The sequence below is a fragment of the Lepidochelys kempii genome, chromosome 2 (assembly GCF_965140285.1).
Source record: "Lepidochelys kempii isolate rLepKem1 chromosome 2, rLepKem1.hap1, whole genome shotgun sequence".
NCBI classification, from domain to species: Eukaryota; Metazoa; Chordata; order Testudines; family Cheloniidae; genus Lepidochelys; species Lepidochelys kempii.
Window position 1 is genome coordinate 238,074,396 of NC_136381.1, and position 18,463 is coordinate 238,092,858.

General features: G+C 41.8%; 1 protein-coding gene across 3 annotated transcripts in view; it reads right to left on the reverse strand.

Annotated features, from left to right (window-relative positions):
- Positions 1–18,463, reverse strand: part of ODAD2 (outer dynein arm docking complex subunit 2) — a 199,788-nt gene that overhangs the window by 87,398 nt on the left and 93,927 nt on the right. For all 3 annotated transcript variants that reach the window (XM_073334342.2, XM_073334346.2, XM_073334345.2), the window contains exon 16: positions 8,647–8,889. In XM_073334342.2, coding sequence (XP_073190443.2) covers positions 8,647–8,889 — 243 coding nt within the window. The remainder of the gene's footprint in view (positions 1–8,646; positions 8,890–18,463) is intronic.

The following is an 18,463-nucleotide window of genomic DNA, read 5'->3' on the forward strand; positions in this document are numbered from 1 at the left end:
ATCTGATTTATTATAACATGATAATATATTATCCTGTATTTATATTCTGGGATGAGGAGGGGATCTAAAATCAACTAATCTAAATACTTAGTACTTGAGCTGTTTAGTGTACTAATAGATTCCAAACCATGGAACGGTCACTTCTCTACATTAAAAAACTGTACAGCGGGTGGTCCAATGTTCCTCACCTTATTAAAAAAAACTATAAAAACTCAATGGTATGCTTAAAAATAGCAGCCCATGAGTACATGTAGAGCAGAATGGAGAGCTGATTACGATTACACCTAGATCAGGAGAGAGAACTGACTGCCTTTAATCCCTGTACAGCATTTAAAATACCCAGGGTGAAATTCTGGCTCCTGCTGGATGCCATCCTGTAATGATAAGTTCTATATACGTTTAGAAAAACATATATATTAGACAGAGTTTTTGATTGGCCAAGGTTCTTATATTTAGTTCTTATAATCTTTCCACTCAAACTAATCCCTTCAGCCCTATTTTTTGTATTCTTCTCTCAATCTCTCCAGTGAATCTCATTCTGATTCAGAGGTATCCAGATCAGAATACAATATTTCCAGTGGGGTCTCTTGCTATTTGTAATAATGTCAGAAATTTCAGTTCTAGCAGTAGTGTCGGTGATTAATAGCTTGAGGGAAATTGCTCATAGGTTTTGGAAAATTCAAGGCTATTACTATTCCCCATAAACCTTGTGATGGGTTTCAACATGATACTGCCAAACTCTATTTTCAGTATTTCAGTATCATTAAGTTGGTAGTTGATTATCCTTCCTTGATTATTATAGCAGCACCAAACTACTGAAGTGACAGAGGTTGAACAATGTCTATATAAAGCCTTTACTTTGAACTAGCCATAACTTTAGTTAATATATTCCTTTGAAGCTAAGACTTTCCATACTTGTTTCCAAGCTTGCTGTTAGTCAGAAAAAGATGATTTTTGACAAGTTTCACAAAACTGCTATAGACAATTGTGAGGTATCAGAACATAAAAAAAATACGCTCCAATTTTTCAAATCCAGGCTGGAGAGCTGTGCAAGGCAGAGGAGAGTTCTGCAAAATACGTTCCCCATTCCTGTCCCCATAGAAGCTCTCCTGCAGGTGTTCTGTGGGGTTCAGACTCTACTGATCTTGCTGGGAGAGGGTAGGGGCAGTGTTATGGGGCCAAAAGACTTCTCTCTGCTGATTGAATCAGATTTACCTGGCCTACAACTCCTCTTCCTTGGAAACGGTAGATTTTCAGGGGCAACAACTGGCAGAGGACTCTGTAGCAGCAGAGCTCCACTAGCAGCAGTCAGCTTCCAAAGAATTTCCTTTGCTTTCTATGGCCTACAGGAGATCCACTGAGTTTTGGTGCCCAATTCCGGGCTGGTTCTATTGGAGTGAGGAAGCCAACCTGCCTCCTTCCTCACCAAGGGAAGAATTTGCCAGCTTTTATGTGAGAAAACCCTGAAAAAGGGGGAATATCAGGTGCTAATCTTTTTAAATGAAGGTTTGTTTTGCATATTATTCATAAACAACTTCATTGGAAACTTTACATTAGGCATGCCATTAGTCCCTAGTAAACATTAATCATTTTGCCTAAATAAAACAAAGAATACACTGAACATGCATAGAACATGATGCAACCACATGGGACTAAGATTCTCACTATGGCTCTCTTCACTGATTCTGCTTGCCTGCCTAGGTTTCTCTGTCCATTCTCACAATATCTTGTCACTATTTGTGCAAACTCTTCTGTACAGCTCCACCTCATGAACTGGCCATCTCTTTTCAGACCACATCTGAAAACATATTTTTCTCCCTTCCTATCTCTATCCTTATCACTATTGGCATGGAGGGGAATAGTTTGTTCAGAAGGAGAAGCAGGAAAAAAAGGGAGTGGATGCTGCATCGTACATCAAGAATATACAGAACAGTTGTTCTAAACAGACTCGGATTAACCACTGTGCACTCGGTGCACTTGCATGAGGCCCCTATCTCTGGGGGGGGGGGGGGGGGGGCTACCGACCACTGGAAAAAGAAAATCAGTCTGCACACACACACAAAAATCAACCCAAGGCCAGGAAGAGAGCATGGCAAGGCATCACTGGGGCAGGGTAATGCTTCATGCTGAGGTGGGAGCCAACGGGCTAGAGCGGAGAACCAGAACAGCCCCATGAGACAGGAGTCTCTGTGGGGTGAGTGAGGAGCAGGCTTGCTCTCTAACCCCACCGGGGGCAGGTCTGACCCTTCCCTCGAGGCCTCCCACCCCTCAGAATAGAATCCCCTCCAGGGCCGGCTACCCCCTGAGGGCAGGACCCAACCTCCCAGGGCCTCCCTACGCCATACTGCAAAGGGCCCCAAATTCTTTAATCCAGCCCTGGTTGTGAGGTACACAAGAAGGTGAGAGGCAGACCAATTGAAAGTGTCTGGGTGAATATAGAAGGGGGAAAAAGGGAGCAGTGTCATGGTAGGAGTCTACTATAGACCACCAACTCAAGAGGAGGAGGTGAATGAGGCATTTCTAGAACAAACAACAGAAATATCCAAAACACAAGACCTGGTAGTAATGGGGGACTTTAACTACCCAGACGTCTGTTGGAAATCTTTAATCAAAGTTCTTAGAATGTGTTGGGGACATCTTGTTTCAGAAGCTGGAGGAAGTAACTGGGGTGGCAGCCATTTTAGACTTTTTACACTTGATTCTGACTAACAGGGAGGAATTGGTTGTGAATCTGAAGGTGGAAGTCAACTTGCATGAATGTGACCATAAAATTACAGACTTCATGCCTTCATTGTGTTGCTCTCCCTCCTTAAAAAGAAAAGGAATACTTGTGGCACCTTAGAGACTAACAAATTTATTTGAGCATAAGCTTTCGTGAGCTACAGCTCACTTCAGCATCTGATGAAGTGAGCTGTAGCTCACGAAAGCTTATGCTCAAATAAATTTGTTAGTCTCTAAGGTGCCACAAGTACTCCTTTTCTTCTTGCAAATACAGACTAACACAGCTGCTACTCTGAAACATCTCCCTCCTTACTTTCCTTAGAGTCATGAAAGCTGTAATTTTATGATCACTTTCACCCAAGTTGCCTTCCACCTTCAGATTCACAAACTCAGTAAGATCCAATGGAAGAAAATCTATAGGGAAAAGACCCAATGATAAACTATCCCACTGTGGAGGACATAGAAGAAGAATAGTAAGAGTCCAATATGGCTGGATCAGGAGCGCTTTAATAACCTGTTCATTTAAAAGGAATTCTAGAAAAAGTGGATTCAGGGACAAATTGCTAAGGAATAAAAAAGCAATCATCCATGTTTCCATTTTTCTTTCCTCCATACTGGGATAGTTTACCGTTGGGCCTTTAATACTGTCTCTTTGAGAGAAAACTGCCAGCTGTCCTGAACTACTTTTCCCCACAGATTTTCTTCCCAGGGGACCTTACTTACCAATTCTCTGAGTTTGTTAAAGTCTGCTTTTTTGAAATCCACTGTCATCTTGATTTTAGTAAGGCTTTTGACACAGTCCCATAAGACACTATGATAAGTAAACTAGGGAAATGTGGTCTAGATGAAATTACTATAAGATGGGTGCACAACTGGTTGAAAAAATATACTCAAACAATAGTTACAATGGTTTGCTGTCAAACTGGGAGTTCATATCTAGTGGTGTCCTTAAGGGATCTTTTCTGGTCCCAATACTATTTAACATTTTAATTAATTACTTGGATAATGGAGTGGAGAGTAGGCTTATAAAATCTGCTGATGACACCAAACTGGGTGAGATTGCAAGCACTTTGGAAGACAGGATTAGAATTCAAAACAACCGTGACAAATTGGAGAACAAGTCTGAAATCAACATGATGAAATTCAATAAAGACAAATGCAAACTACTACATTAGGAAGGAAAAATCAAATGCATAAACACAAGATGGGGCATAACTGGCCAGACATCAGCACTGCTGAAAAGGAACTGGGGTATATAGTGGAACACAAATTGAATATGAGTCTGCAAAGTTATGCAGTTGTGAAAAAGACAAATATCATTTCAAGTATATTAACAAGAGTGTCGTATGTGAAACATGGCAGGTAATTGTTCTGTTCTACTTGGCACTTGTGAGGCCTCAGATGGAGTACCATGTCCAGTTTTGGATGCCACAGTTTAAGTGTTCTAAATGTGCACTGAAAACAGGACAAGAAGTAATGGGCTTAATCAGCAGCAAAGGAGATTTTAGGGAAAACTTTCTAACTATAAGGATAGTTAAGTACTAGAACAGGTTACCAAGGGAGGCTGTGGAATCCCTGTCATTAGAGGTTTTTAAGAACAGGTTAGACAAACACCTATCATGGATGGTCTAAGTATATTTAGTCCTGCCTCAGCGTGGGAGGGGACAGACTAGATCAGTGGTTCCCAAACTTTTAAGTAAGGTGACCAACCAATTGCATTTTGTCTTTTTTGTGACCCACCCTGGCTCCAAATTTGGTTACAGCACCATACAGAGTTGGCCCAGTGCCCTTCTGTGTGCCAGATCACTAAAATTTGGTCCAGCTGCCCACCTGTCATAACAGATGGGCAGCCAGGTCATACCTGATAAGTGCTGTGATCCTGTGCACCAGGTTGCAATGTCCAGAGTGGGGAGCCAGGACAGGAGCTGCCACTGCAGGGTGGGCTCGCTTTTCAACACCCCCCACCCCAGAATCTCCTCTCTGCACCAGGCCTGCAACCCATCTAGAAATTTTCTGTGACCTACAGTTTGGGAAACACTGGACTAGATGACTTCCTGAGGCCCCTTCCAGCCGTACATTTCTATGATGCTACTAATTAACTCCGTAAAGCATTTGAAATATGGGGTGAAATCCTGGCCCCAATAAAGTCAATGAGCCAATCACAATGGCAGGCCCTATGAACAGGGAGCATACCTCTCAACTGTCCCTTATTGCAAGGAATGTCACTCATTTTAGTCCCAAAATTAGCTACTTTCCACACATTAGATATCCCCTCACTTTTTTGTCGACACTTACAGAAAAAAATTATTTTTACAAAAGGAATGAACCCAACAGCATTTTAAGTTTCCTGCATGAATAGTTCTTTTGTGTCTCACATTTTGGTTTTGTCACACATTATGTCCCACATCTGGTGTTTGGCATTGAGTGATATGGTAGTGATTGTTTATCCTCATCTCCCTTGCTAGCCAAATTGCCTAAAAAAGGATAGTGTGGGGAAGTGGAGGGGCAATGGCTTCAGTTCTCTCTTCACTGGCCTGTCTGTGGAGCAGAACTGGTACACCAGGGAAAACGATGGATGACCCAGAGTGTGCACCCCCCGTGAATGATGGGGAACTCTAGTGTCTCATTCCTTTAAGGTGCTGAGCACTAAATCCAGCAAATCATTTAAGCATATGCTGAATTTTAAGCATGTGATTAGTTCCACTGAAGTCAATGGAATTAAATCACATGCTTAGACTTAAATATGTACTTAATTGCTTTTCTGGATCAGGACCAGAGTGCTCTGCATTTTGCAGGACTGAATCCTGGGAAAGATTGCAGCACAATCTCTCCCAGTGCTGCTGAGGTATAGAGCAGATCTGCACTGCAGTCTGCAAAGATTTATGTGTCAGTCGCACAGTCTAGCTCATAATAAGTAGTTAGCTGTGCCTGCTTTTTTTCTAGTAATAAAAAATAAATTTTAGTCCCCGACTACAAATTTGCTTCCTTAGTTATCTAGTGTTGAGAATAATTTCAGTGGAGAAAAATTTTCATATGATTCTAATTTGAGATTTGATTCCATCTCCCAATCTTGGCAATCCTTTTTAAAATTTCCTCCCAAACAACCTGTACTCTCTCCTTCTCAAACACAAGATGGACTTTGTTTGACCACAATTTTAGCAATAACTTATGTTATTTTTGGTGCTTAGACTGACCACATTTCAGAATGAAGCTATCCATATTGGGTATTTGAAGTGATAGCCCTGAGTACTGGAGTATGTCTGAGGTTTCATGAGTGTCAATTAATATTTATTGGTGTTTGAATTTCTCTGTTGATTTATGATGTTCATTCTGTTGGGTTAATATATTAGTGTATAAGGCTATTGCTTACAATTCTTCATATGAAATATGCTGTGGAGTTTATTTCATTTATGCATACTTTTATAGTACATGACTAACACTGTTCATATATGCCATGTTTACAGTTGTGTACTATCTAGGCTTTTGCCACTGGGTGACAGCCAAAGCATGAAAACAAAAGCCCTATTCAGCAAAAGGAATCCTTGCAGTGCTATATGAATATCAAGTGAATTATGCAAATCAGAACAGCAGGAGAATAAGACAACTATCTCTTTCTGGCCATGCTCATGTGTAAGGAGGGAATTATGCCCACAACCTTGGGGAAAATGTCCCTGTTCTAAACACAGCAGACATACTAAATGCTGACCTGGATATTTTATTGGAACATTTCTCACAAAATGTAAAGTTTGATTTTCGCAAGCTGTACAAATCTGACATTAGAAAACAAGTCAGAGAGCAGTAAAACACCAGCTTTTTTTTCTGAATAAAACACCAGCTTTTTTCTTTTTTCTGTGCAGGTGGGAGTGGGGGCTGTATACTTGCATAAAACGAGAAAAGGGGGGGCGTTAATTTATAAAGAGAATTAACATGGATTTTTTTTTCCAAATCAAAATACTAATAATATTCATAGAATCATAGAATCATAGAATATCAGGGTTGGAAGGGACCCCAGAAGGTCATCTAGTCCAACCCCCTGCTCAAAGCAGGACCAATTCCCAGTTAAATCATCCCAGCCAGGGCTTTGTCAAGCCTGACCTTAAAAACCTCTAAGGAAGGAGATTCTACCACCTCCCTAGGTAACGCATTCCAGTGTTTCACCACCCTCTTAGTGAAAAAGTTTTTCCTAATATCCAATCTAAACCTCCCCCACTGCAACTTGAGACCATTACTCCTCGTTCTGTCATCTGCTACCATTGAGAACAGTCTAGAGCCATCCTCTTTGGAACCCCCTTTCAGGTAGTTGAAAGCAGCTATCAAATCCCCCCTCATTCTTCTCTTCTGCAGGCTAAACAATCCCAGCTCCCTCAGCCTCTCCTCATAAGTCATGTGTTCCAGACCCCTAATCATTTTTGTTGCCCTTTGCTGGACTCTCTCCAATTTATCCGCATCCTTCTTGTAGTGTGGGGCCCAAAACTGGACAAAGTACTCCAGATGAGGCCTCACCAATGTCGAATAGAAGGGAACGATCACGTCCCTCGATCTGCTCGCTATGCCCCTACTTATACATCCCAAAATGCCATTGGCCTTCTTGGCAACAAGGGCACACTGCTGACTCATATCCAGCTTCTCGTCCACTGTCACCCCTAGGTCCTTTTCCGCAGAACTGCTGCCTAGCCATTCGGTCCCTAGTCTGTAGCTGTGCATTGGGTTCTTCCGTCCTAAGTGCAGGACCCTGCACTTATCCTTATTGAACCTCATCAGATTTCTTTTGGCCCAATCCTCCAATTTGTCTAGGTCCTTCTGTATCCTATCCCTCCCCTCCAGCGTATCTACCACTCCTCCCAGTTTAGTATCATCCGCAAATTTGCTGAGAGTGCAATCCACACCATCCTCAAGATCATTTATAAAGATATTGAACAAAACCGGCCCCAGGACCGACCCTTGGGGCACTCCACTTGATACCGGCTGCCAACTAGATATGGAGCCATTGATCACTACCCGTTGAGCCCGACAATCTAGCCAGCTTTCTACCCACCTTATAGTGCATTCATCCAGCCCATACTTCCTTAACTTGCTGACAAGAATACTGTGGGAGACCGTGTCAAAAGGTTTGCTAAAGTCAAGAAACAATACATCCACTGCTTTCCCTTCATCCACAGAACCAGTAATCTCATCATAAAAGGCGATTAGATTAGTCCTATTATTCCTATTATAAGAGTTTCAAAAAAACCTTTTTCATGGTGCTAACTGAACACATTTCTGTTACTATAACTTTTCTATAATTTGAGCCTCCATGTGGGGTAGGTTGAGGAAAAATATGTCTTCAGCTGTGAGCACTTGAAAACAGGAATTTATAAACTAGTTCTGAAAGTTTAAATCAGACTGGATAAAATCAATAATTTTAAAGGTTTATCCTAATCTTTCAAGAACACAAAAGCTTTTTCTTCTGATACAGTATTTTTATGCTGAAATGTTTGTCTTTCTACATAGCATTATCTACAGTAACACATAACAAAAACACACATTCTGTGGAAAACCAAAAATACAGGTATTGTTCAAAACAGTCACTGAATAAAGCCTACACTAACTTGGCAAAAGCAAAACCTATAAATGTGCTTACACTGTGAAACAACTGAGAAATTAACTGGAGTTTTAATGCAGAGGGGGTCATACTAGTGTATTATGAATAATATTCTGAGCTGGTTGATATTAAAATAATACATCACATAAGTTATTTGTCCCATTATACCAAATAACTATTCTGTGACTTAAATGCAGAATCTGATGGCAAATAAATCTCTCCTTTTTTTTATTTCGCGTAACAACCTTAACTATATTCATGTTAGAATGCGCAATGTTTAGCCAACGCAACTGTCAGGATTTTTCATTTACATGAACCATTTAAAATGAAGATGAGCAACTTACATCATATTTTCAGGTTCTGTTGCACAAGCTCCCACTGCTTTGGTGACATTCACAAGAAGTGCCTTATTGGTTCCAGTAAGTAAATTAACTAGGGATGGGATGCCACCACATTTCCGGATAATAGCTCTATTTGCCGGCTCCTGGCAGCATTCCCCTAATGCTCCAACCACATTCACAAGGACTTCTTCAGGTTGATCAGTTAGCAGTACTACCAAAGTTTCAATGGCTTTGTATTCCCGAAATCTAAATGTTAACAATAAAAAAACAAAAACATAATTTCCATTGTATTAAGGTTACAAGATAATGTTTTCATTTTATAAACAAATTGCTTTGCTAAACAAACAACTACATGTGTTATTCATTCAAAAATAGTTAATGCAAATGTAATGTACAGTGAAACAGTACAGTGAGGAGAGGCTGAGGGAACTGGTCTTATTTAGTCTGCAGAAGAGAAGAGTGAGGAGGGATTTGATAGCTGCCTTCAACTACCTGAAGGGGGGTCCCAAAGAGGATGGAGTAGGCTGTTCTGGGTGGTGGCAGATGACAGAACAAGGAGCAATGGTCTCAAGTTGCAGTGGGGGAGGTCTAGGTTGGATCTTAGGAAAAACTATTTCACTAGGAGGGTGGTGAAGCACTGGAATGGGTTACCTAGGGAGGTGGTGGAATCTCCATCCTTAGAGATTTGTAAGGCCTGGCTTGACAAAGCCCTGACTGGGATGATTTACTTGGGGTTGGTCCTGCTTTGAGCAAGGGGTTGGACTAGCTGATCTCCTGAGGACTCTTCAAACCCTAATCTTCTATGATTCTATGACTTTTTAATATTTTTCTCTTATTTCAATTACTAGGTTTTTTTTAAAAAGGAAAAACAATATCAATTTATTCCCAATTTAACCACTCACCATCAAAAATAAAGTTTGCTTATTTTTATTTTATTAACACTGGAGATGATTGGTTTTGGATTTTGCTACAGTATGATCACATAAGTCTAGTGCATGTGTTCACACATTATCTACTTATTTATTTTATACTGGTTAATTTAGTTTCACGATTGAAGTTAAAATTCTTGGGCCAGACCCGGGCAGACAGATAAAACTGCACTAAACACAGGTCAGGGGCATGTATGCAAAGGTGGTTTAAAGTTTAATCTCATGATTCTCCTGCTGACTGGTCCTACTATAACTTACACTGAGCTGCAATGGCCACAGGAGGCTGAAAATGCCTTTTTTCTGCTATGCCAGTAGCAGGGAGGGCAAATACCAAAAGAGCCTCATGTCAGCTCTACACGACCAATGGCTCTCATTTACACTGAAATAAATGTCATTATTTTGTATGCCTGCCCTGGAAATGTTTGTTCCTAGCTCAGGTCCAGATTTTATGTTCTCTGAATATGAATATTATTTGTCTCTGTAAGGACTTATCTGTATTTCCCTATGTAAGAACAGAAGAACGACCACACTGTGTCAGACCAATGATCCATCTAGCTCAGTATCCTGTATCTGACAGTGGCCAGTGCCAGATGCTTCTGGCAGTTGGAGATTTAGGGACACCCAGAGCATGGGGTTGCATCCCTGACCATCTTGGATAATAATCATTGACCAACCTATCCTCCAGGAACTTATCTAATTCTTTTTTTATCCCAGCTATACTTTTGGCATTCACATCACATGGTAACGAGTTCACTGTGCATTGTGTCAGAAGTACTTCCTTCTGTTTTAAACCAGTCATCTATTAATTTCACTGGGTGACCCCTGATTATTTTGTTATGTGAAAAAGTAAATAATACTTCCCTATACACTTTCTCCATATCATTCATGATTTATAGACCTTTGTTATCTCCCCCCTTCTTATATCAGTCTCTCTTCCAAGATGAACAATCCGAGTCTTTTTAATCTCTCTTTATATGGAAGCTATTCCATCCCATTAATCATTTTCTTTGCCCTTCTCTGCACCTTTTTCAATTTTAATATATATATTTTTGAGATGGGGCAACCACAACTGCACACAGTATTTGAGGTATGACTGTACCATATATATAATGCCACTATATATATAGTGGCATTATGATATTTTCTGTTTTACTATCTATCCCTTTCTAATGGTTTCTAACATTGTTAGCTTTTTTGACTGCTGCTGTACATTCAGCAGACATTTTCAGCACAATGGCTCCAATACCTCTTTCTTCAGTGAAACAACTAATTTCTAACTCATAATTCTTTGCGATGTATTGCACATGTCCATTCCATGACCTACCCTCTTTCTCCTCCCTATCAGTCTTTCTGGTAGAAAGAGACTGTGGGGAGTTGGGGGCAGCACGTCCCTTTATACCCATGTGCAGTGATGCGAGACTCCAGAGTTTGCTCATGCTGCCTTGATGGGTACTGCTGAGGGAAAAATCTCCAACAACTGTGCATAAGGCACGCACACACAGTAAAATGAACATGTGCAACACATCTTGAAGAACAACAGTTACAGACAGGTAGGTAACTGTTTTTTATTGTATATTATTTGTTGAGTGCTGAGAAGCCTCTAAACATTATACAGAACATGAAGCTGTCTCGAGGAGTTTACAACATAAGGCCATGATCCTGCAGGCTAATCCATACTGGTTGAATGTTGAACTTGTACATAACTCCATTGACTACAGTGGGGCACTGCATGAGTGCAGTGAATCTGTTTGCAAGTTAGGATGTACAGCAAAAAACCAAACAGGTCTCTGAGACTTTTAAAAGCTTTTTCATTTTTTAAATAATGAAAGTGTTAGGAAGACCGATAGGTATCGAATATAAGACATTAATACAACAGTTTAAAGTGTTGTAACTGTGTTGTCCCACAATGTTAGAGACATAAGGTGCGTAAGGTAATATCTTTTATGAAAGTTGCTGAAAGAGACAAGCTTTCATGCTTATGCAGAGCTCTTCTTCAGGTTTGGGAAAGATACTCAGAGTGTCACAGCTAAATACAAGCGGGAACAGATTGTTTAGTATAAGTAGTTAACACATTTTGTAAGAGACCATTCAAGATAAAGTGACCGGTTAATATGTCTGCAGTCATAGAACAAAAAAGGGGGTGGTGGTTAGTGGATTACAGATTATTGTAATAAAACATAAATCCAGTGTCTTTATTAAGTTCTTGATTTTTAGTGTCTAGCAAAGTTATGAACAGAAGCTCTCAGGCTTGTCTTTTGCAGGTGTGCAGATTTCCTTTGAGGATGAGGACTGAGAGGTCAGATATGGAATGATCACTTTTGAAAAGTGTTCACCCAGAGGTGATATCATTCTCTTTTATCATTTTTCTGTGTGAGTTCATTCAAGAACATAGTGATTATCTGGTTTCACCCACACAGTTGTTATTGGGGCATATAGTGCAGTGGATGAAGTACACCATAGATTGTGATAGGAATGTGTAGGGACCATGGATCTTGAAAGGTGTGTTGTGGGGGGTATTAATTGTCATAATAGTGGAGATATACCCACATGTTTTGCATCTGTTCTTATGGCAGGTCTGGTGTCGCTTTCAGTGGTTGTTTCCTGGTCTGTGGGGAGCTAGCTTCTGAAGATGAGCTTGGTGAGGTTGGGAGGTTGTTTGAAGGCCAGAAGAGGGGGTTCAGGAAAGACTTCTTTCAGGATGTGCTCCCCATTGAGTATGGCTTGTAAATATGATTAATGATACCTCATGGGGGTTCCAGAGTGAAGTGGTAGGTGACAACTAGGGATGTGCAGTTAGAGGGTTTTTTATTCCTTATTGAAGCAGATGCTCTTGGGATATTTGGGTGGCCCATTCCATAATGAGATCTACATCTCTGGTGGAGTGTCCTTGTTGGTGAAGGTGATTTTAAGGTGTTTAAGGTGTGTAACCCAGACTTTTTGCTTGGAGCATATTCTGTGGTATCTGAGTGCCTGACTGTAGATAACAGATTTCTTGGTGTGTTTGGAGTGGTTACTGGATCTGTGAAGATAAGTGTGGTGATCTGTGGGTTTCTTGTATATAGTTGTCTGTAGGGTTCTGTTGCTGAAGTTGATCCACAACCCACAGAACACCACCTCTGGGAGAAACCATGACACTAGGACTCACCACAAAGACACTCATGACACCACAACATCATTGATTTATCAAGACTATCCCGAACGGGAAATGAATTGGCTGTACTCTCTGAGGGACTGAACTTCTACCCCAGCACAGAAGCTGATACCATACAAACTTTTGCAGAACCAGAAGAATTATTTTGCCAACTTGTCCTTACAGAATTCTTTCACAACAATGATTATGCCACCCCACAACTACCACATCCCTACCAACATTTGGAAGAAAAAAGAATCATCTGACTGGATACCCCACAGCAGACGAAGCCACACAACTGATTATTAAATTGTTTGCTTCAGGAAAAAAACTGACTGTGAAATCCTTAACAAACATCATATCCACCACGACTGAGAGTACAGCTATACAGTTCCTGAAATGCAACCCCAGGATAGTGATCAAACCAGCAGACAAACAGGTACTATCATAGTCTGCAACCATAAAGACTGTGTTAATGAGGCCAACCATCATGTCTCCAACACCACCTACTACTACTTGAGGGAACTCCTCAAGGCTGCAACAGCTACAGATTAAATACACAAAGGTACCATTGTCCGTATAGTCACAACGGAAAGAGAAAGTTAAGATTTATAACTCCCTTCCCTTGCGCTGTTAAAGTTTTAAACAAGACGTTCTTATTGTCACTTCTGCTACAGCGAGCTTGTGCATAGTTCCACTCACGGTTCCATCCATAGTGAGTGTGGCCTGGCTGGGATGGGGGAAACACTTGGTTTTATGAAGTTATGAGTATAGGGCAACAGCATTGAATACTGGCACATTTTCCATAGGCAGGGATGATTTTATCTGATAGCTCACTCCTGAGGGTAACAAAAGTACAGAAGCACTGGTGCTGCTGGCATGCCGAAGCTGCCCAGACCCATATGCTGCTATTTTATTTACTGCAATGGTAACTGCCAAAGTTATCATCGACTAGTGTGGGAAAATGTCCTACTTCAGAGGAAATAAGATTGCAATCCCTACAAACCTTTGGGAAAGGATTGCAGAATATCTCCATTAAAATTTCATCAGAACCTCTCAGGAAGATTCAAGGGACATGCTTGTGTACCTAAACATGGCCACCCCTGCCTAATTCTACAAGGGAATGAAAATCAGATAACAACTCTACCTCTCTCTGTTGTACCACTACCTCTTGTAGTACGAGTAAATTAATGAAAAGTCAATAGCTATGTCCTGCTAAATTGTGTGTGCCATCTCTGTAATGGGAAATCACTTACTCGAGGTTCCTTCCCGTTCATTTGGCTTGTCCGTGCTCCAGAGACTGATTGGAGTGTGGTGGAATCTGAAAGAGGTCCTGGCTTATGGGATAGCTGGATTGCCCAGTAGCATGTCCTCCACCCTTCTCCACCTCCTCCTTGCCCTTGCTGTTCATGACAGGACCCTGTGACTCAGGCTCTTCAGGGGTATCAATGGTAGTGTGAAGGATGGTGATGGAGTGTCTGCCAAGTATGGCATGCAGCTCTTGTAAAAGCAGCATGTGTGAGGCTTGGCTCAGGATTGACTGTTGGCCTCCCTGGTCTTCTGGTATGCTAGCTGCAGTTCCTTTGCTTTCACACTGCACTGCTGCTGATCCCCGTCATACCTCTCCGCCTGCATTCCCCATGCAATCTGCTTATAGATGTCCACATTTCTACATCTGGTCCATAGCTATGCTTGCAGAGGCTCTTCTCCCCACAGGCCCAGGAGATCCAGTATCTCCTGTCTACTCCCAGCCAGAGCACATCTGGAGCATGTAGCCACTCTGGTCAGCTGGTCAGTTGCACACAACACTGGACTATTAGGGTCGATATAGGTAACTCAGTGTCTACATTCATGCTGTGTTGACCTCACTATGTCGACCAGGGTTCAACGTCACTCTGGGAGGTGGTGTTAGTATGTCAGCATAACATAACATTGGTGGGAGACAACTAGGTCAATGCAAGGTGGCTTATGTCGACCTAACTTTGTAGAGTAGACCAGGCCATAAGTGTACTTGGACTGTCAAAAAGCCTTTGACAAGGTCCCTCACCAAAGACTCATTAGCAAATTTAAGTAGTCATGGGATAAGATGAAAGGTTTTCTCATGGATCAGTAACTGGTTAAAACAGGAAAGAACAGGTAGGAATAAATGGCCAGTTTTCACAATGGAGAGAGGAAAATACTTGAGTCCCCCAAGAATCTCTACTGGGACCTGTGCTGTTCAACATAGTCATATATGATTTGGAAAAAGGGGTGGACAGAGAAGTGGTGAAATTTGCAGGAGATACAAAATTACTCAAGATAGTTAAGTCCAAAGCTGCCTGTGAAGGCAAAGGGATATCACTAATCTAGGTGACTGGGTGATGGAATGACAGATAAACTTCAGCATTGATAAGTGCAAAATAATGCACATTGGAAAAACAATTCCAACTATATATGCAAAATAACAGTTACAGAAAGGTAGGTAACACCTTTTTTCTTTGCGTTATTGTACATGTCCATTTCACTGTAGGTGATTCCCGAGTGGTTCCAACTGGAGGCACAGTTGCCAACTTTCACACGGTAAATAAGCACCCCAACTTTCACAATAAGCCAAAAATCAAGCTAATCCCATTTCAAAACAAGGCAAAAACAAGCCAATTCATAAGAACTCCAACACTCTATGTGACTAGATCCCCCCAGTGTGCAGTCTGCAACTGTGGTGGGCTCACTGTGCACCCCTGACTCTCTCCCCCTTTCCCCTGCTTGATCCTTGCCCTTGCTTGCCCGGAGCTGATCAGAAAAAAGAAGCAACAAGCTACAAGCCAAACAAGCAACAAGCTACAAGCCAAAAACTAGCCAACAAGCAACTCACAAGCCAATTAAGCCAAAAACAAGCCCAATTTCTGCATTTTTTTTGTGTGGGTTTGGCATGTCTGGCTGGAGGTGGTTTCAGAGTCTACTTGAAAAGGGATTGTAAGATCTCCCATCCAAATCTGGCATTGTCTCTAGACTGATGAGCGATGGCACAGTGGGAGGTAGTTGTGTGGATCGAAGACCAGATTGCCACCTTACAAATGTCCAGGACGGGCACCTCAGTCAGAAAGGCTTCAGAAGCTGCCCGTGATCTAGTTGAGTGAACCATCACTTTAGTTGGAGGTTCCATATCCACCAAACAGCAGCATAAATGAATACAATCAGACATCCTGGGGGCAATTCTTTGAGTGGATACCAGGTGGCCCTCTACTCTGTTTGAAATTGCGATGAACAGCTCAGAGGATGACCTGAAAGGCCTAGTCCGATCCAGATAAAAAGCCAAAACCCTTTTAACATCTGAAGAAGGAGTTTCTCTTCACATCTACTTGAATAGAGGCTTTGGAAAGAAGGTTGGTAAGTAATTTCTTCATTAACGTGAAAATTGGAAACCACCTTAGGGAGTTTAGATGGGGTTGAAGGAAAACTTTGTCCTTAAAGAATACTGTATAGGGAGGTTCTGACACTAAGGCTTGGCATTCTCCTACTCTCCTGGCCAAAGTAATAACAAGAGAGCCACTTTTATAGGTAAGTGTAATAGGGAACAGGTCTCTAGTGGCTCAAAGGAGGCAACTATCAACTTTGTTAGGACTAAATTCAGGCTCTGCTCTTGAAGTGAGATGTGGATTCGTGGGTATAAGCTGTCCAAACCCTTTAGAAGTCTGATGGACATAGGCTTTGAAAAGATCTATCAGTTATCCATTGGAGGGTGGCAAGTTGAGACAGCTGCCAGTTGGACTCTGATGGAACTACAGGCTATTCTTTGTTTCAGGAACAGGAGATAGTCCAGGCTATGAGGAATCGAAGTTTGGACTGGGTGAATGCCTCTTTGCACAGATCAAATGTAGAATTTCTTCTATTTAGCAAGGTAAATAGACCTAGTTTAAGGCTTCCTACTGTTAATAGAATTTCTTGTACTCCTTTAGAGCAATCTCATTCTGGGGATGTCAGCCATAAAGCATCCATGCCATCAGGTGGAGGGCTTGTAGGTTGGAATGAAGGAGGAAGCCGTTGTCATGGGAGATCACATCCATATATCTCAGGAGCAACCAACATTGACGGGGCCATGCTGGGGCTATTACTGTAACATGAGCAGAATCTTGCTTGATTTTGGACAAGACCTTGTGCAGAGGAGGAACTGTAGGGAAGGCTTACAGTAGGCCTTTTGACCATGTTACGAATAAAGCATCTGCCAGACATCCTGGGCTGTGACCTGCACAGGAACAAAAAAGATGACATTTTTTGTTTTCTTTTGTTGCAAACAGGTCCACCTGCAGCAGTTCCCAGCACCTGAAAATGGCCCTGGACACATCTGGATGAAGGGACCACTCATGGTGACTTGTGGATTATCTTCTCAGGCAGTCTGCCAGAGTGTTTAGAACCTCTGGAAGGTAAGCCAGTTTAAGGTTGATGGATTTGTCTATGTAGAAGTTCCAAAGATAGATCACCTCTTGGCATAACTTTGTCTATCAGGCTCTTACCTGTTTGTTTAAATAAAACATAGCTTCTGTGTTGTCTGTGAGAACTAACAAATTTTGCCCTGTGATATGTAGGAGGAATGCCATGTAAACCAAACAGATGGCCTGCAGCTCCCAGATATTTATATGAAGACTTAGATCTTGAGAAGACCAAAGCCCCTAAGTCTGAAGGGAGCCTAAGTGAGCTCCTCAACTAGATCTTATGCATCCATGACTAAGCTGAGTGTCTGCTGAGGAGAAGCAAAGGGGACTCCTGCACAAACATTCAACAGATCAATCAACCATTTTAGGGAGGACAAGAAACCAGCAGGTACCTGAATCACTCTGTCCATATGATGGTGGGCCAAAGAATACATGGAGGTGAGCCAACCCTGCAGTCATCTGAAATGCAGTCTGGCATGTTGGACCATGTAAGTGCACTCCCCCATGTGCCCTAGAAGTTTGAGACAGTTTCAAATCATAGTGAGATGATGCATCTTTAGCGCTAGTGCATTAAGCCACATTGCTTGGAATCTATGCTGCAGCACTAATGCTCTGGTCAGTGTAGAATACAGGACCACCCCAATGAATTATTTGAATCAGATCAGGACAGATTTTTCTGTATTGCTTAGGAGCTCTAGTGTGTGAAAGGCTGATTGGGTAGTGGCTATGCTGGAGAATACTTGAGACCCGGATCGTCCTCTCACTAGTCAGTCATCCAGATAAGGGAACACATGGATTTCCGACCTTCGCAGGAATGCCTCTATTACCAGCATGCATTGTGTGAACATGCAAGGAGCCGCTGGGAGGATAAAAGGCAGAACTGTGAATTGATAGTGGGATTCACTGACCATCAAGTAAGTATCCCTTAAGACAAGAGCAACATACCAGTCCCCAGTCTTTAAAGAGGGTATAAGAGAAGCAGAGTAACCTTTCAGAATTTGATTTTCTTCAGAAAATCATTTAGTTGTCTTAGATCTTAAATAGACCTGAAGCCCCCCTTTCCTTTGGGATTAGGAAGTATTGGGAATAAAATCCCTTTCCTTGGAAAGACCCGGGAACTTCCTCTATGGCCCCTATAAGAAAGAGAGACTGGACATCCTATAGTAGCACATTCTCGTGAGAGTGGTCCCTGAAGAGGGAGAGGGAAGGGGGGCAAGAAGGGAGGATAGAAATAACGGCAACAAAGACTAAGAGGCTAATGGCTGTCGAGGAGGTCCCTCATCCAACTTTTGCACAGGAAAGTCCCAAGTAAGCAACTCTCCTCCTCTGGTAATGGTCCCAGTACCCAGAGC